This window comes from Jaculus jaculus, chromosome 2, assembly GCF_020740685.1.
Source record: "Jaculus jaculus isolate mJacJac1 chromosome 2, mJacJac1.mat.Y.cur, whole genome shotgun sequence".
NCBI classification, from domain to species: domain Eukaryota; kingdom Metazoa; phylum Chordata; class Mammalia; order Rodentia; family Dipodidae; genus Jaculus; species Jaculus jaculus.
The window spans coordinates 58850876-58875736 of NC_059103.1; the positions used below are offsets into that span (position 1 = coordinate 58850876).

At 45.4% G+C, this 24861-nt stretch overlaps 1 protein-coding gene and 1 pseudogene across 4 annotated transcripts in view; one reads left to right on the forward strand and one right to left on the reverse strand.

Moving 5' to 3' along the window:
• The window catches only part of Trappc12 (trafficking protein particle complex subunit 12), a 140667-nt gene that overhangs the window by 106452 nt on the left and 9354 nt on the right, over positions 1–24861 (forward strand). For 3 of the 4 annotated variants that reach the window (XM_045143017.1, XM_045143019.1, XM_045143016.1), the window contains exons 7-9: positions 4496–4568; positions 11335–11408; positions 16440–16538. In XM_045143017.1, the coding sequence (XP_044998952.1) occupies positions 4496–4568; positions 11335–11408; positions 16440–16538 (246 nt within the window). Of the gene's footprint in view, positions 1–4495; positions 4569–11334; positions 11409–16439; positions 16539–20836; positions 21356–24861 lie in introns of those variants that run through there. The other variant, XM_045143018.1, reaches the window with a different exon arrangement.
• Positions 17774–20330, reverse strand: LOC123458544 (annotated as a pseudogene).

Consider the following 24861-nt stretch of genomic DNA (forward strand, 5'->3'; position numbering starts at 1 on the left):
TTCCTTCTCATTTCTTTAATGAATTGATCATTGCTCAGTACTACATTGTTAAATCTCCAGGAGTTGCTTTATTTTCTGTTGTTTCTCTTTTTATCCTTTTTTGTTTTGTTTTGTTTTTTCAAGGCAGGATCTCACTCTAGCCCAGGCTGACCTGGAATTCACTATGGAGTCTCAGGGTGGCCTTGAACTCATGGCAGTCCTCCTACTTCTGCCTCCTGGGTGCTGGGATTAAAGGCGTGCGCCACCACACCCGGCTGTTGTTTCTGTTTTTATTGACTTCTAGCTTTATTGCATTGTGATCAGATATAATACAAGCAGTTGTTTCTTTTTTTCCTAAATTTGTGGAGACTTGCTTTGTGTCATCAGTTTTATAGAAGGTTCTATGAGAGCTGGAGAGATGGCTTAGCAGTTAAGGTACACACCTGGAAAACCTAAGGACTTGGGTTCGAATCTCCAGTACCCACATAAACCAGATGCACAAAGTGGCACATGTTTCTGGAGTTTGTTTGCAGTGGATACAGGCCCTGGTGTTGCCCATTCTCTGTGTGCCTCTTTTCTCTGTATTTCTCTCTCTCCCTCCCTCTCTCTCTCTCACTCTCTCTTTCTCTCCTTGCAAATAAGTAAATATTTTTAAAAGAGAGAATGTTCTGTGAGCTACTGAGAAGAATGTATTCTGTAGAGCATAGATAAAATATTCTGTGGATATCTGTGAAGTCCATTTATCTATGGTATCATTTAGCTCCATTGTTTATTTATTTCCTGGTTAGATAATCTATTAACAAGAATCAGGTATTAAAGTTGACCATTTATATTTTGCTGTTATTTATATTTGCTTTAATGTCTAGTAAATTCTGTTTTATAAAATTGGATGAACCTGGACTGGAGAGATGGCTTTGCGGTTAAAGTGTTTACCTGCAAAGCCAAAGGATCCCAGTTCGATTCTCCAGGACCCATGTAAGCCAGATGCCTAAGGGCGCGCATGTACCTGGAGTTCGTTTGCAGTGGCTGAAGGCCTTGGCATGCCCATTCTCTTCCTCTCTCTCTATAACTCTCTCTCTCCCTCTTTCTTTCAAATAAATAAAATAAGTTTTTAAAAATTGGGTGAACCTGTGTTTGATGATAAATGCTTAAGATTATAATATCTTCCTGTTGAATTGTTTCAACAGTATGAAGTGGTCTTCTTTTAATTACTTTTGGTTTAAAGTTCATTTTGTAAGATTAGTGTGGCCACACCTGCTTGTTTCCTATTTGCATGTGCTTAGAATATCTTTTTCCAACTTTTCAGAGTTAATAATAGAGAGTTGTGAGTTAGTCCCTGTCACATTGAAGACTTTGTGGAGTTTGATGTTTTCTTGATCTTCATTTGCTTTAAAAACTGTTGTGAGGGCTGGAGAGATGGCTTAGGGGTTAAGCGCTTGCCTGTGAAGCCTAAGGACCCCGGTTCGAGGCTCGGTTCCCCAGGTCCCACATTAGCCAGATGCACAAGGGGGCGCACGCATCTGGAGTTCGTTTGCAGAGGCTGGTAGCCCTGGCGTGCCCATTCTCTCCCTCTCCCTCTCCCTCTATCTGTCTTTCTCTCTGTGACTGTCGCTCTCAATTAAATAAATAAATAAAAATTTAAAAATAAAAAAAAAAAACTGTTGTGAACCATGTGTGGTGGTGTACACCTTTAATCCAGCACTGAGAAAGCAGAGATCAGAGGATCACCCTGAGCTGGAGGTCATCCTGGAGCTACAGAGTGAGTTCCAGGTCAGCCTGCAATAGAGTAAGGCCCTACCTCAAAAAAAGAAAAAAAAAGTACTACTCCAGTTTAAATTATTGTTTTGTCCCTCCTGAAGCCTCTTAAGTATGTTTGTTCATCTCTTCATAAAGTATTCCATGCAGTATTCTCTGTAGGACTTAGTGTTCATATATTCATAAAGCCAGTTTTTATCTTGGAAAGCTTTTCTTTCTCCTTCTATTATGTGGGATGATTTTGCTGGGTGTAGTAGTTTGAGTTGGCAGCCATGGTCTTTCAGTTTTATAAATCACTCTGTTTCAAGCTTTTGTGGCTTTTAGATATTTACACTGACAAGTCAAATATTACAGTGACAAAGTGATTTTAGTATTCTCTTTATTTTCTGTGTTTAGTGTTTTAATGATAATGTGTTGTGAGGAATTCTTCTCTGGTCTTGTCTATTTTTCCATTTTGTGTGCATCTTGTACTTGCATGGACCTCTCTTTCAGATGGTTAGGAAAACTTTCTTCTGTACTTTTATATGCCCTTAACTTGTAGTACATCCCCTCCTTGTACGTGTGTGATTCAAACATTTAGTCTCTTTAAGATGCCCACATTTCTCTCGTATTCTATTCGTGCATTCTTTTGAATTTGTCATTGATTTTGACCTCTCAATCTAATTCCTTTGCCTTGTCCTCAAGTCTTGATATTCTATTTTCCACATGATATATTCTGATTATAAAGTTTCCTTGAAAGCCTTTTAATTGTGTTCTTCATTTTTTTTTTCTCATTTCAACTAGATTTTTCTTTAACATCTCTATCTCTGTGTTCCATTTTCCTCTTTTTTTTTTTTTTAATTTTCCTTATTTGGTTTGACTTCTTCATTGCATTTAGTTGATTGTCATTGCTCTCTTGGAATTCATTTGAGCATTTGTTCGTGTCCTCTTAGAATCCATTCATGTATCTTTTGATTTAGTTGATTTTCTTAGATTTCCTTCAGCCATTTTTTTTCCAAGCCCTCTTTAAATTCTTTGTATATGCTGATTTGTCAGAGGCTTGTTTTTTGGAATTCTTTTTCAGGAAGTTCCTCTTAAGTAGCTGTTGTTAGAAGCCTCAAGCTACTAGACTTAGCATCTTTTTATTTTACTTTATATATAACAGATTATACTCTTTTTTATCTCCTCACCCCTCCTCCCATTTCCCTGGGGCCCTCCTCAGTGGGGTTATGGTATTACTCAGTGTGGGGTCACGAAGGTGTCTATCAAGAATGCAGCAATAGCGGTTGCTGTGGGGCTTATGTTAAGCGCCCTGGTCTGTTTTGCTCCCAGTGGGCAGCTACAAGCAGGCCTGGGCTGGGGTTAGGCTATTTTATTCCTTGCTGGGGACCTGGGATCTGAGAGACCCTGTCTGCCTTGCTCAGGGCAAGAGTGGGTAGACAGTCCACATGCTTGCCTAGACTGGGAAAATTGGGAAGTAGGATAGTGCCAAGTAGGCCTAGTCTACCCTACTCCTCCAGGCTGGCACAGGCTGGTGGTCTGCAGGGTTAACTAGTTTGGTCACAGGAGGAGTGCTGACCTGGGACCTGAATGGGGTAGTCTTCTGGGGCGTGAACAGAACATATCCATTGGGAGATCACAGTCAAGTGGGTCTAGTCCTTCCTACTCCGAGTGAGCCTAGGCAGTTTACACGCATGACTATTTGGGGTCAGAGGGAGTGTTCGTTCACCCATGACCTGAGCAGCCTCGTCCACCTTGCTCCATCCAGGCAGGCGGGCTGTGTTGGTCTGCCTGCAGATCTGGGCTGGGCACGGAAGTAAGCCTGGGCACTGCTGCTGAGGACCTGGGACCTGAGGTGTCTAGTCTGCCTTGCTTAGGGCCAGTATGGACAGATGTTCTATGCACACATCTCAGCTGGGCACACAGGGGAGCAGGACCAGAGCCAGGTGGGCCTAGTCCTCTCTACTGTGGGCTGGCATGGGAAGCAATCTTCTTTTTTTTTTTTTTAATATATTTTTATTTATTTATTTGAGAGAGGGAGAGAATGGGTGCGTCAGAGCCTCCAGCCACTGCAAATGAGCTCCAGTGGCATGCGCCACCTCGTGCATCTGGCTTACATGGGCCCTGGGAAATTGAACCTAGGTCCTTTAGCTTTGCATGCAAGTGCCTTAACTGCTAAGCCATCTCTCAGCCCAGCGATCGTAACACATAGTCTCATGCTGCCGTTCAAACAAAACAAAAAATAATAAATTCTCTTCCTAAACCACAGTGGCCAGCAACAGCTTTTCTTTCAGAGAAAACCAATGCACAGAGACACTGTGGACCACACAGTAAGACTATGCAAAGTGACAGCTGCACAAAATTTATTTGATATATTTTTTAAAAGCCACAGGCCCTCACAGTATCCTGGAAAAATGGGACTGATATTTCTGTGGAAGTTAATAATTGCTCTCATGTGTAATGTACTCACTGCTTTTTGTAAGAAGAAAACAGAATGCCCCCAGTGCTCTATTAAGAAGGCTTTATGGCCATCATAAACCCAAACCCACCTTCCACTGGAGAGCAGGGCCCATCCATTTATCCAACTCTGCTAGAGAACAAGGCCTGTCCATTCACCATCACTTCCAGGGGGTAGTCATCAGTGTGTGAGTTAAGTGTGTGTGATATTTCTTGATAGATTGGTTTTTGTATAGAGAAATTTGCTAGTCCTGACATACATTTTGATAAAGTCTATAAGTGAATCTGCCTGTGTTTTTGTCTGTTCTGTTTGAAATGACTACAGATCCTGGCCAACTTGGAGCAAGGATTAGCTGAAGATGGAGGCCTAAGCAATGTCACACAAGAGAGCAGACAAGGTGAGCCTGTCCCTTTGTGTTAGTTGAACAGCCCTCAGAAGTTAAAGAGTTACAGAGTTTGACCCACAGGGCTTGTTCTCAACCCCTCCCCCCCCACCACCACCCTGGTTGGTCTCTCTCTCTCTTTCTCAACTAAGAGCTTTTCTGCTCACCCTAATTTCTGTTCTTGATAGGTCAAGCACTGTGGCTATGCTGCAGATGTACTCTGGACAAATGTAGCCCTCAACCTATTACAGGAAAGATGACAGACAAGTGGAATTCTAAAAGAATGTAAACAGAGGGACCTGGCCCAACCCTTGGGTACTATGGTGACCTTCCTTGTGGGAAGGGTACCTCACACATCCAGACCTATGGCCCAGGGCCAGAAGAATTCTTTTTCTGTTGCTATAATGAAATATTTAAGACTGATTTATTTATTAAAAATAGAGTTAAGGACTGAGGAACTGGTTCAGCAGTTAATGGTGCTTGCTTATGATTATCTGGGTTCAACTCCCCACTACCTATGGAAAGCCATATGCACAAAGTGGCAGGCACATGAGTTTGGAGTTCTTTGTAGTGGCAGGAAGCCCTGCCATTCGTTTTCTTTCTATCTCTCTACCTATCTCTCTGCTCTACCATTTCTCTGTCTCTCAAATAAATAAATAAATAAATGGCAGATAAAAGTGACACAAAGAGTCAAATTAGCAAAGGAAACTTAAAACAAGTAGAGTTAGGAGCTAGAGAGATAACTGAGTTCATTTCCCCAGTACCCAGGTCAAGCAGAATGCACAAAGTGGCACGTGCATCTGGAGTTCATTTGCAGTAGCAAGAGGCTCTGGCACACCTATAGTCTCTCTCTATCTCTATGTCTCCCTCCCCCACCTTCTCTCTGCTCACAAATAATTTAATTTTTAAAATAATAGAGTTGAGCTAGGTGTGGTGGTGCATACCTGTAATCCTAGCACTCGGGAGGCAGATGTAGGAGGATCACCCTGAGTTCAAGGCCACCCTGAGACTACATAGTGAATTCCAGGTCAGCCTGGGCCAGAGTGAGACCCTGCCTCAAAAAGCCAAAAAAAAAATAATAACAATAATACAGTTGAGTTTTTAAGTTTTTTGCTAATATATATTAATTATATGTGATAATGGGTATCTTTATGATATTTTCATGGACATATATGCTATATTTTTTGTTGTTTTGTTGTTTTGGGGTTTTTTTTTGTTTGTTTTTGTTTTTGTTTTGGGGTTTTTTTGGTTTTCTGAGGTAGGGTTTCACTCTAGCCCAGGCTGACCTGGAATTCACTATGGAATCTCAGAGTGGCCTGGAACTCACAGCGATCCTCCTACCTCGGCCTCCTGAGTGCTGGGATTAAAGGCGTGCGCCACCACGCCCGGCTTGTTTTGTTGTTTATTTCAGGTAGGGTCTCACTCTAGCTCAGGCTAACCTGAAATTCACTGTGTAGTCTCAGGGTGGCCTTGAACTCACAGCAATTTTCCTACCTCTGCCTTCCGAATGCTGGGATTAAAGGCATGCGCAACCACACCTGGCCTGTACTGTATTTTGATCATACTTGCCCCACTTACCCTCTGATCTTCTTCCTCTTCCTAGATTGCCACTCTTCTACTTATGTCTGTGGAATGGTTGGGTGGGTTGATTGGTTGGTTGGTTGGTTGGTTTGTCTGTGTGACCCAATGAGTTTCATTAGGGATGTATATAGGTAAGTGGTTATTTACAGGAGCATGGACAACTTACCAGTGACTACACCACTGAAAAAAAGTACCCCTCCTTCAACCATTAACTGCCTAAAACCATTAACTGCCTAAAAGCGCCCATGAGCTTCTCTCCCCTCCATAACATAATATTGACAAGTTCAATCTTGTGCAGGTAATTACATCTGCTGAGAGTTAAGAGTATAATACCCATGTTATGCCAGAAGATCACTTTCCATGACAATTGACCCCTACCTTTGGCTATTCATATTCCTTCTACTCCTTCTGGGAGATTGCCTGATCCTTGGAGAAGGTGATATAGATGTCCTCTTTAGTAATGAGCATTCAAATGGCAAAAGAGGGCTGGAGAGATGGCTTAGTGGTTAAGGCATTTACCTGCAAAGCCAAAGGACCTTGGTTTGATTCCCCAGGACCCACGTAAGCCAGAGGCACAAGGTGGCACATGCATCTGTAATTCATTTGCAGTGGCTGGAGGCCCTGGAGTGCTCATTCTCTTCCTCCCTCCATCCTTCCTTCTCTCTCTCTATCCCCCCTGTGTCCCTCCATCTCACTCTGTCAAATAAAACAATTTTTTTAATACAAATTCAAATGGCAAGCGACTCTGGTGTGCCTACACACACACACACACACACACACACACACACACACATATGCAAGTAAGTTATTTTTTTTTAATTTTTTGTTAATTTTTCTTTATTTTAGAGCAACAGACAGAGAGAGAAAGAGGCAGATAGATAATGGGTGCACCAGGGCCTCCAGCCACTGCAGATGAATTCCAGATGCATGCACCACCTTGTGCAAATGGCTTATATGGGTCCTGGGGAATCGAGCCTCGAACCAGGGTCCTTAGGCTTCTCAGGCAAGTGCTTAACCACTAAGCCATCTCTCTAGCCCATAAATTAATTTTTAAAAAAAAAACAATAGCAGTAACTTCTCTACTAGGGTTTATTATTATTATTTTTATTAACAGCTTCCATACCTACCGACAAACCTTTTAAAGGGTTGGACAATTATTTTTTAATATATTTTATTTACTTGAGAGAGAGAAAGAATGGGCATGCCAGGGCCTCCAGCCACTGCAAATGAACTCCAGATGCATGTGCCCCCATATGCATCTGGCTTACATGGGTCCTGGAGAATTGAACCAGGATCCTTTGGCTTTGCAGGCAAGTACCTTAACCACTAAGCCATCGCTCCAGCCCTCTACTAGGGTTTTTTAAATTTATTTATTTATTTGCAAGCAGAGAGAGAGTAGAGAGACAGAGAGAGAATGGGCACACCAGGGCTTCCAGCCACTGCATACAAACTCCAGACACGTGCACCCCCTTGTGCATCTGGCTAATGTGGGTACTGGGAAGGCGAGCCTTGAACCGGGGTCCTTAGGCTTCACAGGCAAGCGCTTAACCACTAAGCCATCTCTACAGCCCCTACTAGGATTTTTTGACCAAGCTTCTAGTACCAAATATGAATTTCCTCCTGTGGCACTAGCATCAAATTCATCAGAAAGTGGTTGGTTAAACCCCCTCCCCATAGCAACCATGCTACTATCGCACCAGTGGGCACATCTTGCTTGACAGGTCTGTAGTGTAGCACACAGCATCCATAGCCAATGAGCAAGACTGTTGACATTTCTTTTTTTTTCTTTTTTTGTTTATTTTTATTTATTTATTTGAGAGTGAGAGAGAGAGAAAGAGAGAATGGCGATGCCGGGGCTTCCAGCCACTGCAAACTAACTCCAGACGCATGCACCACTTTGTGCATCTGGCTTACATCAGTCCTGGGGAATCGAACCGAGGTCCTTTGACTTTGCAATCAAGTGCCTTAACCGCTAAGCCATTTCTGCAGCCCTGTTGACATTTCTTACCCAGCATCCTGCATAGCAGTTTCTAGCACTATCAAAGCTAATCAATAAAGAGGAAGCTTCTAGCTCAGTTTCAGTTTACTGTCTCTATATTCTACAGCCAAAACATGACGTTTTTAGCAATAGATTTTTACCATCTAGTCTGGTGTGCAACCAACAGCAGTGGCAAGAGCCTGAATTGTTTAAGGGGCCTCAGGGACATCCCTGAAAAATAGGGGGTTTTTTGTTTGTTTGTTTTGTTTTTCGTGGTAGGGTCTCACTGTAGCCCAGGCTGACCTGGAATTCACTATGTAATCTCAGAGTGGCCTCGAACTTACAGTGATCCACCTACCTCTGCCTCCCAAGTGCTGGGATTAAAGGTGTGCACCCCCATGCCCGGCAAAAATAGGGTTTTATTTGACTCATGGCTGGAGAGCCTGGAAAGTCAATGAGCATGAAGTCAATGAGCTAGCATGAAGAAAGGTCTTCTTGTTGTATTATAACAGGGTATGGGATATAGTGAGACAGAGAAAGTGTGCCTCTTCTGGTCTGTCTTTCTCCTACGAATGTATTAATGCCAAAATAGAGTCCCGTCTTGGGACTTCATTTAATCTCAGAGGCCTCACAAATGTTCCACTCCTAACATACCAAGTTCCCAACACAGGAACTTGAAGGGGTATATTCAAGCCATAGCAGTTTCTTTAGCTACATATACTGAGTGTAATAGTGAGAAGCCAACTTCTAACCAAGTTTCGAACCTGACTTGTGTTTTCTCCCAGTAAGACCTCTTCTCGCCTTCCTTCCTCACTACTCAGTACAGCTTACCCTACAGGCCTGTTGCCTAGTCAGCTCCCCTTCCCCAGGCATCTGTTCTTTTTGGTAAACTCCCATGCCCTGGATAGGGTCTGTCACTTGGTTCCATTTTGCCTTAAGTGTGTCCTTTGAGAAAGCCCATGTGACTGCTAGATTTGAAGATGTAGGCATGTGGATGTGCATGCACAGGTTTGTAGTGTTTGAATGTGGTCTATATATGGGTGACTGATGTTGTGGTAGTTTGAATCAGACGTTCACCATAAATTCATGTGTTCTGAATGCTTGAACCCCAGGTGATGGCAGCTTGGGAGGTAGAGCTTTGCTGAAAGGTGTGTTGCTAGGGGCAAGCTTAGGGGTGTTACAGCCAGCATCCCTTGCCAGAATTTGGCTGACGGTCCTGGTCTGTTTTCCATCTGCTGTGGTAGAGGTGATGTCCAGCCTCTGCTCATGCCATGTTTTCCCCTACCATCATGAAGCTTCCCCTCAGGATTGTAAGCCAAAATAAAAACTTTCCTCCCATCAGCTGCTTTTGGTTGGGTGCTTTGTCCCAGCAACAAGAAGGCAACTACAGCCGGGCATGGTGGCGCACGCCTTTAATCCCAGCACTCGGGAGGCAGAGTAGGAGGATCACTGTGAGTTCGAGGCCACCCTGAGACTACATAGTGAATTCCAGGTCAGCCTGAGCCAGAGTGAGACCCTACCTCGAAAAAAAAAAGAAGAAGAAGAAGGCAACTACAATAGATGTGTGGTGTGGGTATTTGGTATGTGGATGTTTGACATGTTGGATATGTATGTGTACTCCTTTCAGTAATTTCATTAGAAGACATCAAATCACTATGTGGGCAGGGGTAGAGAGATCATCCTTAATTCTTGGACATCCCATTCTCCCATGCTTTCCAACCATGGTCATTTTATTCTCCTGGTACACTAGGCTAACTAGGAATAAGTACATCATTCCTAGGTGGCCAGTAGCAGCACAGGCGATCTCACTGTTGAGTCTCTGCAGAAAGGTTGTACAGGGTACTGGAACTAGAGTGGATACTGCAAAGCTCCTTGAGTAGCAGGCAGCTCACTGAGCCTAGTTTGTCATACAAATTTAGAAGCTGTTCAGAAGCTCTGAATACATATGGGAGATATGAGCAGCTGATGTGATTTTGATTACTAAGGAGGTTCCTTGAACTAACACTTAGTTCTAGCTGAATTTTTGTGTTATTAAGCACTCCAGGATAGGGAAACATAACTTCCAGTTTTCCAGACCTCAGATAACTATAGTGCTGGCAGGTTTTATGCACAGGTTGGTCATTCCCAGGAGGACCTTAATTACCCTAGGGTGTGCTAAGGTTTGCACTTGGAGCTGGTTTGAAGGTAGAGCTGCCCTTCTATCCACCCACCTTCCAGTCATGTGTGTGTGTCTGTCTGTCTGTCTGAAGTCATGAGTGTGGAAGGGGTGGGCTGAGCCCAGCTAGAAGAGCACCAACCAAGACAGGCTTACACATCCTTGCTTCTGTGGAAGCCTAGCTATCAACAGAATATAAATTTGAAGTAGCAAAGCCCCCAACCCATACTTCACAGAAGTAATAATCTTGAGAACCATCCATCAGCCCTTCCCTCATAGCAGGAAGCTTCCAGGGATCTTTCCAGGCTCCTGGAAGTTCATAGAACCAGTTTGAAAAACAAGAGAGGAGATGGGTCTTAAAGATCTAGACTCAGCAAGAAACTGACTGATGTCAGAAGCAGTTTGCTTGTCTGCAGATACCCTCAGGTGCTTGGCCTTGCTCTGCATAGCACTTTGTGCCTGCCACTAAGTCTGTGAAGCAGATAGGCCAGGAAATGTTTTCATTTAAGATTAAAGTCTGGGGAAGTTGGCCCACTGCCCCAGGTCACAGGAATGAAAGCTGAACCAACAACATTCTGATACCTAAGCTTGGCTTCTGTGCAGAACCTGCTTCTCCACCAACCCTGGGTCCAGAAGACAAGTAGAAGCTTTGCAGCTGGATAGGAGTAGGAACCATGTGGCTGCCTCCCATGAGTGAGCAACCACCCCAGGCAGATCTAAGCTGCAAGCCAGTGTGCCACATTTGCATCAAACTTGCTGGTTTTCTTAGGGCTCTAACCTGGAAAAGAGTGCTTGATTAGAATGTATGTATGCCCTTTTGTCTGAGCTGGGCTATGGTCTAGCTGCATCATCTATGCTGATGGTCTCTGGTGAGAGCCCATCATAGCCATCCCAGTGAGAGCAATTTTCTGTCTCTGGTGCAGCCCACAGCACACTAGACAGTCTGGGAAAAACCTCATGGAGTTAACCAGAGGATCCTTTGAATTCAGAATGCACAGGGCCATTGGTTGCTGGCTATAAGGAGCATCTGGTTGGTTTGTACAAACTCACACCACTCTCTCCTGCAGCTTCTATTCAGCTGTGGAGGTCGCGTCTGGGCCGTGTGCTGTATTCCATGGCGAACTGTCTGCTCCTGATGAAGGTATGTAGGCGGCCAAGCTGCTGAGTGCCTCTCCTTCTCAGCAGGAAGCTGCCAAGAGGGTTGCTGTGCGTTCTGACAAGCTGCTGGGAAGTGGGCTGTGGGCCTAGCAAAGTTCAGCGTGGCCTGGATTGCTCAGTAGAGTTCATGACATTCAGGCAGATTTCCACAGAAAGTAGATATACATTTCCAAGGATAATTGTGCATACACTGGACTAAATGATTTCATTAAAATCATTTATTTTCCTCCCAATTCCATCCCAGAAGTGTCTTTTGTTCTCCTGTCTCAGTATGAGCATAGGTTTTCTTCTATGATTGATGCTTATGACTTCTGAAGGCAGGGTCCCCACCAGACCCTCTTCTGACAAGTTTGCCCCGAGCTCTTCAAGCTGAGCTGTCAGTCACTGTTTTCCAGCCTTTTCTCCCTCTAGCCAGTGCGGCCGTGCTTTTAGATTTGTTGTTTCAAAGACACTCCACGCCTGGCTCATCTCCCACCTTGGGCACAAGTGTCCTGCCGCAGAGCTGGCAGCCCTGCTACCAGCTGCAGGCACTGAAGCTGACGCAGGAATCTGTCAGCAGCAGACACCCAGAGCAGTGCAGCTAGCCCCCCCCCCCCAGGCCAGTGTAAGACAGTTCATCACTCCTCCCACACCTAAGGTCACCCTGACCTGGATGAGTAACCACCAGTAGGCTACCTCCACTTTAGCCTAACTGGTGGCTCTCTACATGGCCCTGTCCTTGGACTCGGTATAGGAAGATATGCAAAAACACCTCTGCAGGGCATGTTACGTGATGCATAGTGCTGGCAGGTTATGCTCATGCTCTGGCAGGTGACCTTCATGCTGGAGGAATGGTTCTCTGGAAACCCTCCCAGCTCTAACATTCATTCAGCGCTTTCCTGCCTTGCAACACACTAATAAAGGAAAATGCAGTTTTAAGGAGTTCTGTATCTTGAGATATTTCTATGAGGCCTGTTGCCTGGAGGGTCACTTTGTTCTTTCTCTCCCTTTGTCCATCCTCCCCTGTGATAGCATCACAGAGCCCCCACCTTCACCCCTTCCCCAGCCAGGTTTTTGTTCTGTCAAAACTAACCTCCATCCTGTCAGTTTCACCTGTAAGTCTCCAGATTCTGGTTGTCAGGCATTGCTAGGCCAAATATGAAAAGCAGACTGCAGATTCCGGGAGAGAAGTTCCACAGCCAGGTTTTCACTTGCATTTTTAAGACACATTAATAGAAATTTATGGAACATAAATCCCTTTCTTTGTTGTACTGTATTAGTGATGCCACCATCAAGCACCAAATGTAAGGCCTATGTCTGTGTGGTTGGAACTCAGCACAGGACGTATTACCATATTTCAAAAATATTTTTACAATGGATATAATTTAAGTTGAAAGTTTAGCTTAATCTTTCATTTTCATGAGTTAAAAAAGAAGTAAAAATGATGCAGTTCAATTAGCTAATCCAAGCATATGCATTCTGTTGCCATCTACTGGGTACACCTGGTACTGCAATAGTCTTATTCTATGTATCAACTAACAATGAGCTATTTAATGAGCCATTTAGTTTGAGTAAAATTTCTGTTATAGTGACATATCTGTGTTAATTTTTTTCTCTAATGATGGGAAATTCGCTTATATGTTCCAGCCCTGAAATCTTTCCTATATGCTGTACTGTTGGGCACACTTGCCTGTTTGACAAAGCCCTGGAAACTTCATGCTGTTTGTAAGCATTACTTGCCCAGGCCTCACAGCAGCCTTACGGTGTCTGTGGCCCTGTGGTGCTTAGTCTTTCTACATATCTCTCCAGGCCCATGTCCTCCTACTTCCCACTCCAACACCACCTTTCGTGTCTTCCCCCGTGGAGAAAAAGCTATAGCACATAAACCTACCTCTTCCTTGCTTAGGTCTCACAGGAAGCCCCTTGATGTCAGAATGTCTAGTGGCCAAGGTAGAAATAGGGCTAGGATTCCTTTGTTGGTATGGGTGGGCTGGAACTGTATGATCAAGAGAGTAAAGTGGGCACTCACTAAAGAGCTCCTGTCAGCCATGTCCCTTCAAAGGGGCCCTCCAGATTCAAGGAGTGGTTATTTCACTAAATAATGATCAACAGGAGGAAGCACTTGCCAGGCGTGGCAACGCACACCTTTAATCCTAGCATTTGGGGAGCAGAGGTAGGAGGATCACCATGAGTCCGAGGCCACCCTGAGACTACATGGTGAATTCCAGGTCACCCTGAGCTACAGCGAGACCCTACCTTGGAAAACTAGGGGGTTGAGGGGGGCTGAAGGAAGCACTTGAATATGCAACCTTAACCCTCATGTCCTCTGTGTGAACATGGGCTTGTTGAAATGTGCTGAAATCAATTCTCTGTCATCCATCACCTCCGGGGCAAAAGTCTTGACCACACCTGACAGGCCTTACTGTACTGCTGCTTCTCTCAGGGTTCCCGAGCCTGGGAGTCTCCCCTGGCTCCTATAGCAGTGTTTCAGTGGGTCAGTAGTAAAATCTCTTCAAAGGTCACTGGCTGGTCTTTTTGGTTTTTGTTGTTTTGTTTTGTTTTGAGGTAGGGTCTCACTCTAGCCAAGGCTGTCATAGAATTTACTATGTAGCCTCAGGGTGGCCTTGAATTCTTGGTCATCCTCCTACCTCTGCCTCCCAAGTTCTGGGATTAAAAGTATGTGCCAACATACCTAGCAGTCACTGGTATTTTTAAAGCATAACCTTTTTGTATCTGACCATCTTCAGAAACATGAACCCTAGGCCCTAAAGCTCTGAAACAGAAGGTTTGCAAGGCAGTTATGCTGGCCAGAAAGCTACCCCAAAGGGTCTACTGCCCTCTACACTCCCACCCGGATGCTCTTAGTGGCTGCCTACCAGGAGTGTCATTAGCAGAAGGGGAGTACAGGCCAGGACTGCACATGACAAGTAAAGTGTCAGATTAAACAACAGGGTAGTGTCAAGGGACTGTGACCCTCCCAGGAGAAGTAGACTGGCTGTTGCTTTTCTATGGAGCAGACCTTAACCCAGGGGCAGTGCCCCTAACTGCAAGCAGGAACTAGACACTGCACAGTAGTGGCACATCGTCCTCAACCATGACCTTGGCTTCCTGAGGGCCTGAAATCTAGCCACAAAGCTATTCCAACTTATACATGTATATGCTCAGCTCACACAACTAGACACAGAACAGCCCTGCCATAGACAGCAGTGATGGGCAGCAAGAAGTGATGGGAGAAGAAACCATGGCATGTGCAGTCACTCCTTGTGAGCATCAGGCCTTGAATAAAATTAATTTTAATGAGCTGTGCTTGAAGGTACCAGAATGGAGAGTCTTCCTTGTCGTCTGTCTGTCTTTATAACATCCCAATTAGCAAACTAGTGACTACAGTCCCAGCTTGGAGGAAACTGAAAATGTAGAATATAGAAATAAAGTGCCTTCTGGAATTTTATAATGATTAGTTAGTTTTCCTAACTGCTGGTGGCCGTGGGTTACTTACTACGTGTTGCAAGTGAGACAATAGGCAGTGTTCCACACAGTTCTACCACACAGCCTGTTCAGCTGATACGGGGTTACAGTGTTCACTGTCACTGCAGAAGACATGAGTGTGGTGGGGGATTAGAGGAGCTGACCACTGCCCAAGGTGACAGACAGCACCCTTTCTTTGAGACCAACTCACAACTGAGGAGGGTCCTACTTTCTTATAGTGTGCCAAGAGCTTCCTGTCCTCACACAGGCGGGGGCAAGGGGAGAGTGGGACAGGCCTTGCGTCACGGAGGAACTGTGTACAAAGTGGGTACAAGGCCACGTGGGAATACTACTGGGATGACATAAAGATCAAGATTGAAAGAGGAGACATTGTGCAGTATGGAGACACAAAGCCTATGGCGCCTTTAAATGCCCCTGTGCGGTCATCTCTAAAGCAGCAGAGTGCCCATATGCTGTCCATGAGACCTCTTTAGAAGGGTGGCCTAGAATATAGTCTTGCTGTCCTGGCAAAGTTGGCTGCCAGGTGTTTGTTTCAGTATAGTTTCACCTCTACATCTAACCTAGAAAGCATTTAAGGCATAGTGAAAGCATAAATTTTCAAGTCTGGGCTTCAGAGTTAGTTGTAGGTGAGTCTTAGCTAGAATAAGTCCCTGCCTTCAAAAAAAAAAAAAAGTATGGCTTATGTATTTGGAAGATAAGACAGCCCAGAACAACCACTTCATATGACTTTGCCAGGAAAGATCAGTAGATCCAGTTCAGGGACTTCTGAGCCACCACATAGAATGTGGGAGCGGGAAGCCATTCCTCGGGCCTAAATCTGGGTCCAGAGTCCCTGTGATCCTTCAGTGGCAGAATTCCACACAGAACTGAGTCCTCACTCCACTATTTTTTTTTTTTTGTATAAAACGGCATCTTCTTTATTTTACATACTTTAATTTCAGAACAAAATAAACAACAAAAACAATACACAACACCCAACCTTGCTGTCGGGTGGGGGAGGGGCTTCCTGCCTAGACCAGGTCAGGAGAGAAGACCACTGGACTGCAGCAGAGGGAGCCAGGTGGGGCAGGGCCAGTCACGGTTACTGCAGGAGCTCGGGCAACTATACAGAGGGCAGAGTTCCCACGGGGACTCCAGTCTACTTCCTCCATGCGGGATGCGTCCTCATCGCCCTCCAGTGGGGGGATCTCATCGGGAACAGCAGCGCTGGGCTCCTCTGAGGCCGCCTCATCTTCATCAATGCCTAACCCTAGCTTGATCATGTGGTAGATGCGGTTGGAGTGCGTCTGGGGATCCTCCAGGGAGAAGCCGGAAGACAGCAGAGCCGTTTCAAACAGCAGCACTACCAGGTCCTTGACGGCTTTGTCGTTCTTGTCGGCTTCAGCTTTTTGCCGCAGGGTCTACCTCGTGTCCTGCACTGGCTCCCACCCTATGCCAGCTGGGTGCTATATCCTTGCTGCACAGTACACTGGACAGTTGTGTGACTCCTGACCTATAAACCAGGGCAGTTTCTTCAGCTTATCACATGCATTGGGTTCTCTTCCTGCAGGATTATGTGCTGGCGATGGATGCATACCATGCAGTTATCAAGTACCATCCAGAGCAAGAGCCACAGCTGCTGAGCGGCATTGGCCGCATCCTCCTCCAGGTACCGAGCAAAGCCACTCAGCAATTCCATCACCCAAAATTTAGCTTCACAAATACAGGAATAGTACATAAATGTTTCTGTCCAAATTAATTGTGGCCATCAAAATATTAGTTCTTAACAAAGCCAGGCATGGTGACACATACCTTTAATCTCACCACTTGAGAAGCAGAGATAGGAGGATCGCTGTGAGTTCAAGGCTACCCTGAGACTTCAGAGTGAATTCCAGGTCAGCCTGGGCTACAGCGAGACCCTATCTCAAAAAAAAAGAAAAGATACTAGTTCTTTCTTGCTGGCTTTGACATACTTACTAAGTCAGTTGCTCAAATTGAATGGGCAGTGTTTCATGAGGGATGCCTGAGATGGGTGCTGCAAAAAGGGCCCCACTGCAATTAGGAACATTTCTGCTCAGCTCACTGCTGTCCTGCTAGGGACAGTTATTAGGGTTGTATCCTATGACAAAGGTGGGACAGCCTGGAGATGACCTCAGTAACAAAGAGGCTGGACAGTGCCTCAACTGCTTTTTCTAAGACCCTCACAAAATTGGGAATGTGTTTCCCTACAATGTTTGGTGACAAGAAGGAGCCTGTCCTCATTTCTGTCACTTCCAGGATGGTGATGACCCACTGCAGGCTGAGCAGCACATGGGCCCTATGTGTTCTGTTTCCTAGCCCCCTAAGGGTTTCTGAGCCCAGGAAGGCATTTGGGTCTGGGACAGCTAACAATGAGAGAAGAGCCAACACACAAGCCCACTCACAGGAGTCTGGCTCTCTGCTGCGCTCTGTGGCCTTGGTGTTACTGGCTATCTCACTGAGCAGAAAACAGAAGTTTCCAAGTGGTTAAGTCACCCTCCCAAGGTCCCTGGAATCTGGCAACAGGAAGCCAGATAGCTGTGATGGTGGAGCAGGAATGTGAGCCCAGAACAGTGCTGTCTAAACAGGTGATCTCATGCTTGTGTACACACACACGTGCATACATGATTCTCCCTCCGTTGCTCCCTTCTTTGGATGCTGACCCTGGACACAGTAGTGTCAGAGAAGGGCAAACACACGTGGTCTTGTTCAAGTCCACAGGTCAAATGGGTCTGTTGTGGAGCATTGCAAGGTGACTCTGCAATACTTAGGGGCAAGTGCAAAGGGACATGAGAGTGAGCCCAGCCAGCTGTCATTTGCATCTTTCCTTGACACTTTCCACACACTCTACCCCACCCCAGGTATCAATAGGGGAAGTACCTAGGGTCAAGGAGCTGTACCAAATTCTGGCACAATCACTGTGGCAGGCAGCTCTGCCAGCATCACACCTTGGCCAGCACCAGTCTCCTCTCTGAGCACAGTCACCATGCAGTATCTGAAGGAGCGCCTGGAGGGTGATGGTCTGTGCAGCACACTGTGCCTGGGACACGAGAGCTCGGGGATGTGATCTGTGTGCCTCCCCAGGCTGGTGGGTTGGGGTGGGACTGTCCCTGTGCCACACTGATCCAGTTTGCATGCTGCCTGCTCTTTGAGTTAGCTACATGCTTGTGGTCAGGGACCTGCTGAGCAGCCCAGAGCTTGCCTACTTGGTGGGCCATGTTTATTTCATTGTCCTATCTCAATACAGATCAGAATGTACCCCACAGTGCAAGATTACAGGGGTGGGAGGGTTGTGATTAGATTTTAAAGAACATGCTGGAATTGATTGTATCTGAGATTCAATTCACTATTTTGAGCAAAAGAACTCAAACTGAACACATAAAAAGCTTTATTTCTGAAGGAACAAAGAGCTGGATAAGCCCTTGGGCTCACACATAACTTTAGTCAGTCATGGTAGATTTTTTTGCTTGCTTGTTTTTCAAGGTAGGGTCTCACTCTAACCTAGGCTGACCTGTAATTTACTATGTAGCATAAGGGTGACTTCAAACTCACAGTAATCCTTCTACCTCTGCTCCTGGGATTAAAGGTATATGCCACCATGCCCGGCTCATGGTACATTCTTAAAAGAAGAACCTAAAACACTTGATTGCAAAGCCTGTCCGCCTGGGGCTCAATTCTCCAGTACCCAGTAAATCAAAATAAAGCATTTGTCTGGAATTCATTTGCAGTGGCCAGAGGTCCTGGCATGCCCATTCTCCCTTCCTCCCTTCCTCCCTTCCTCCCTTCCTCCTCCCTTCCTCCCTCCCCCCCCCCACATAAATAAACAACATTTATTAAAAAGAGAGAGAGAGAGCCAGCTGGGCATGGTGGTGCATGCCTTTAATCCCAGCACTCTGGAGGCAGAGATAAGAGGATCACCATGAGTTTGAAGCCACCCTGAGACTACATAGTGAATTCCAGGTCAGCCTGAGCTAGAGTGAAACCCTACCTCAACACCCCCTCCAAATAAAAAAAGCCTAAGAGACCACACCTTCAGCAGACATATGCAATCCAATTATTAAAACATGGGCCTCAAGCGGAGTGTGGTGATGCACGCCTTTAATCCCAGCACTGGGGAGGCAGAGGTAGGAGGATCGCCATGAGTTTGAGTGGCACATGCATCTGGAGTTCATTTGCGAGACAACCTGACATGCAATTTATCTTTCCTTCTCGGTCCCCCTTTTCTCTCTATCTCACTAACCAAAAGGAGGCATGATACTTCTCTTTCTCAAAATGGTACTTTCCATTTTCTTTTTTTTTATTGTTTATTTATTAAAGAAAGACAATGAATGGATGCACCAGGGCCCCTAGACCACTGCAAATGAACTTCAGATGCATGTGCCACTTTGTGCATCTGGCTTACGTGGGTGCTGGGGAATGGAACCTAGGTTCACAGGCAAGTGCCTTAGCATTAAGCCATCTCTCCAGCCCTACTTTTCATTTTCTGAAGAATGAAAATAGAAGAAATGGTTTGACTAAAACAGTATGCAGAGGAACTCCTAATAACCCTAAGGATGGATTTCCCCAAACCACACATTGGGTTTCTAGATCATTCCATACAGTTCCATTAGAATTTTGTGTTGTTTTACACACACACACACACACACACACACACACACACGTATATATAATAGCACACATGTGGAAGTCAGCCGCCAACTTCAAAGTATCTATGCTGTACCTCCTTGAGATGCGGATCTCTTACCAATGCAAGTGAAGTGCAAGCAAGCTTCAGGTTCTCCTGACTGTGCTCCCTTGTATTGCTAAACTCACAGATGCATGTACCGCTTTGTATCTGATTTCGTGCAGTTCAGTAGGCACCAGTCACACCTCAAGGAAGTTACTTAGAAAGGAGGGGCGTGCTGAACAGCCTGTGATGCTATACCAACCTGCCCCAGGAAATGCAGAAACTTTTTTTTAGCTTCCCACTGTTTAGTTATGACAAATACTCCATGAATATCCCTATCCACAATTTTCCCAGGTCGGAAGTTCTTTGAGACAATGCCATCAGCCTTTGCTCATCACAGAATAGAATTACCTGACTCACCAATTCTGTGAATGGCCCCACAGATGGCATAGTTTTTTTTTTTTTGGGGGGGGGGGTTCGAGGTAGGGTCTCACCATAGCCCATGCTGACCTAGAATTCACTATGTAGTCTCAGGGTGGCCTTGAACTCAGCAGTCCTCCTACCTCTGCCTCCCAAGTGCTGGGATTAAAGGCATGTGCCACCACACCTGGCCGGGTGTAGGTTTTAAATCTGTGTGTTAAACTTGCCTGTGACCTTGGCAGCCTCAGCCACATTCATCTGGGTAGATGTGAGGTCCTTGGCACCAATGATGCCCTTGCTCATGGAGCATTACCGCAGCACATGCAGGTCCACAAACTCACCAGTATCATTCTGCATGCTGATGCCATGCCTACTTTCTCCTAGATGAGCATGAGCACAAGCTCTTTCATTTTTTTTTTTAACCATTTCAGCACCTAGACATGGTCTTAAAGGACAAACACCAAATAGAGATCTCTTTGAGAACACTAACAAAAAAAAAAAAAAAAACTTTAGTGTGCTCTTCCCTCCTAACTCAGAGGGGGAGGTGATCTGAGCCTAGGGAGGGGCCCCTTTTACTTGGATCTAATAATGCCTGTTGGTAGGCAGAGTCCAGGTGCTTGGCAGGAAGTGAGGGGCTTCTCCCTACCCTTCCTAGAGCCTCAAGGCCACTATAGGCACAGAGTACTGGCTAACTGGCCATCTCTTTCTGCTACCTGGTAAAACATTGTCCCATCATGGAGGACCTCAGGCTTTGCTGCCTCCAACTAGAGCATGCTGGCACCATGTGGAAGAGACGTGACTGGGTCTCACCCCAACTTTTAAAATAATCCTTCAAGTAAGCAGCTCCTGATCTTTTCCCAAAGGTTCTGACTTCTCCGCTTGCAACGTGAATAAAGGTCAGACCCAAGGGTATGCCTAGAAGGTGACAGGGTGCAGCCAAGGAGAGAGCCACCATGCTGAGACAGCCAAGACAACCTTTCCTGGGATAGAAACGTACCACAGCTGCCTACAGAGCATTGTTGAGTTCATGGTGTGGTCAGCTGAGCATTGGAGTTCAGGGGCATGGTCAGGGAAGGAGAGAAGAGGCGCTGTTTTCCCAGCCAGTCCTCGTGATCTTGGACTTAACACCAAAAGCATGAGCAGAAAAGAAAATAATACATAAGTTGGACTAAACAAAATCAAAATTTTGTGCTTCAAAGACCACTGTGAAGAAAATGAAAAGACACCTACAAGGGGGAAAATTTACAAATGCAAAACGATGACACATGCAGAATATACAAAGAACTCTTGATGCTGTTAAAGAAAAACGAACTCCTAGTATGTGTCACAGTCGACATGAGAACATGACTCAAAGAAGCACTGCAGGCCAGCCAGTTCCCCGAGCCATAACATCATGCTGACTATTAGAGCTGGGGTTTTTTCTTTTTTTTTTTCTTTTGTTCAGAATTTCAAAGTATCATGAGACAGATGCAAGGGACTCACCTCTTCCTGGGTCACTGGGCCAATATTAAGCAATGTTAAAATCTGTTGATGTCACTACTAGTGTTAAGATCTTCAAGTCCTTGTTGTAAACTTTCTGATTTTGGTTTTCTGTAAATAAGAAAGGATCTTAGAAGACTGAACTTTTTTTTCCACAAGAGAGAAATGGCATTCCAGGGCCTATAGCCCTGTAACTAAACTCCAGACACATGTGCCATCCTGTGCACATGTATCACCTTGTGCATCTGGCTTATGGGGGTCCTGGGAAATCGAGCCTGGGTCCTTGGGCTTTGCAGGCAAGTGCCTTAACCACTAAGCAATCTCTCCAGCCCCGTGGGGATGAACATTTTTGACTCCTTAATAGACAGCTATTAGACTGTCCTTACTACGCTGGCTTCCTTGAACAAAAGGACTGTCAGTGAAATAGCCAACTACACCAGCCATCTGCAGCTGGTTTTCCCAGCTCCTAATGGCACAGCCTCCATCAGGAGTGTTTGAAACGCTCTGAACCTGACATTTTGATATCACAAGCCTTCATCTTTAAATGACCCTGCAGCCCCTTCCCACCTGTGCCATAAGGGAAGCGCTGCCCCTTGTGATCTGGAAGAGGGACTGCTGTGCCCTGTGCTAAGATGGAAACTTGTAATTGGTACAAAACACAACCCTCAACGTCTGTGATTGGTGCACTAGAGGCAAGGCTATAGTTGAGGCAAACACCCCTCCTCAGGCTTGTTTGGTCAATCAGCTGAGAGGTGCTCTCTGGTATTGCTGCATTAGGCCCAGTAAGACGCTTCTCTAGTGGTCTTTTAGGCTGAGCTGGTAACAAAACAAGCAGCAGAGTACATGATGGCAACAGAAGCACAGGAACTTAAGTGGCAGGTGAGCTATGAAAGCAGCGCAGCATCTGGCTGTCCAGCAGTTTAAGAGGCAGGAAGAAGGGCGGTGGGAAGAGCAGACAGTTGAGGCTGAAGAGGAGCCATAAGGAAGCCAGGCGTGGTGTTTTACTCCTGTAATCCCAGCACCAAGAGGCTGAGGCAAGAGGGTCACCAAGAGTTCAAGGCCAGCCTGGGCTGCAGAGTAAGACTATGTCTTAAATAAAAACAGGCCATATGGAGTCAAAGAAGAGAAACTACAAGCCCTGATTGCTGGAGAATTGTCAAGTCCTTAGGGCCAAGAGTCTTAGACCGAGCCAAGAGCTATAGGAATCCTAGATACCTAGGCCTGCCTTGAAGCTGCTGTGCCAGGGCTGAGGGACCCATGCTTTGCAAGCCTACACTAGAGCCTAACACTCCAGTCTTGATCCCAGTACAAGAGCTGTAACATTAATGTAACATAGTGTGCTCAGCAGGGGTTGCATTTTGGTTTTTTATTGCTTGTGTATGGTAACTGGGAGTTTGCCTATTTGGATCCACAGTTTTCCTGATAAATGTTAAAATGTTACCAATTTTAGACCTATGTTTCTCTAACTAAAGTTTAACCATAATAAACATGAAAATATCTGGGATTTTCAGCAGACTACAAATGTGATCTACATGGACACCTAAAATGGCTATTAAAACAGCTGGGCCATCTCTGGGTGTGTCTGCGATCATCTGGTGCCTGTCTCCCTCACAAAACAGTTTCAGAACTGCAGAAAATGAGATCATCCATCTTGAGGACAGTCCGAGTCAGTTACTGATCAACTCCAACAGCCTCCAGGCCATCAACATGGCAAGCAGTCTGAAACTGTGATAAAGGAGACACAGGTGAAGGAGACTGCAGAGGCTCACTGTGTTGGACTGAATAGGAACTGCCGCCTCCAGCCCTGGAGAGGTCCCAGCCTCAGCTATAGCAGCTCATTTCCTGTGTGGGAAAGTAGAGACCCTGTTTGTCCTGCACCACCTGGAACCTGTGTCTGCACCTGCTGCAGCAGGGAAAGAAAAGTCCTGCTCTTTTAAGCTCCTGCAGAGAGCCAGAGCACTTCTGTCAGCTATCAGTGGGAAGCTGCGGGGAGGATTGTCTTCCCACAAACTTGTGTTCATGACCATAAATGAAGTTCCTCTTGGCATTGTGTATGCTCAGGCAACTTCTCAAAAGCCTGCAGTGACTTTTGTGGCCATAAGGTCATAAGTATAAAGTAGAGGTTTTCCTCTTTCTTAGTTTGTAGAGAGGTTTATTGAGCACACAGTTCTACAGGCTCAAGGGTGTGTGGTCTCTGCTCCACTGATGAGGGTCTCAGCGAGTCATGAAGCCAAAGTCAAGGATTTTCTTCTGTCTCTGTTCCCTGGGAATTGTTTTAATAACTTGTAATTATCTGTTCCTTGAAGATTTGGATATGTCTCCTAAGAGATTCTTCTGCCAGGTACTTGGAGGATACTGAACATTTTTCATAATAATCTGTCACAGTGTTCTGTGCCTGAGGTTTTCTGTTTCTGGAATCAATTTTAGTTACTTAGAATTTCCTAGAAAATCTCCTCCTGGGCCCTTGTTTTCACACATTATTTGCCTAGGGTTCTGTAAACCACAGACCTCCTTTGCGGTTACTTCAGTTTCCTTCCTACCTGTGTCTGTTTCTATACTAACATTTCTGAGTTTTTATGTTCATGCTTATTAGCCACCTTTTTAATTTTTCAACTGTGTAACTCTTAAAAATGAGTAGAATTTAAAATCCTAGTTGCATTTTTTGTTTGGTTGGGGTGTGCGTATGTGTGTCTTGGGTGCATGTGTGTGCAGTACACATGAAGGCCAGTGGTTTACTTCCAGTGTCTTCTTCAATTACTTCCACTTTATTTGATTGAGGCAGGGTCTCAACCTCCAAGAACCTAGCTAGCCAACTTGCCCAGGGATCCCATCTCTGACACCCCAGTTGCAAATAGCCATTATGCCCATCTGGCATTTATGTGGATGCTGGGGAGTGGAAGTGAGGTCCTCCCACCTGCACCTTACATGCTGTATCCATGCCATCTCCCCAACCCTAAGTACTTGTTTGGGGGGATTTGGCTTGGTGTTTTAAGGCAAGGCCTCACTATTGCAGGCTGACCTGGTTTTCTTAAGCCAAGCATGGTGGCTCACACCAGAAACCCTACCTCTCATGGTGCTGTGGCAATAGAAATGCAATGAGTTTGAGACCTCAGCCTCCCAAGCGCTGGGATTAAAGGCATGAGCCACCGCACCTGGCTCCTAATTACATTTTAATAATGTAGAAACTTAAACTTACCTTCTGATCACCAGTTAAATTAGTGGGTGACAAAGAAAGAATAACCTGTAATTTCTGTTATCATCTTGGTAGTTTGAGTTGATGTCCCCCTATAGATAAAGAAGGGGTTTTTTTGTTTTGCTTGTATTTTTGTTTTGGTTTTTCAAGGTAAGGTTTTACTCTAACTCAGGCTGTTCACTATGTAATCTCATGGTGGCCTCAAACTCTCTGAGA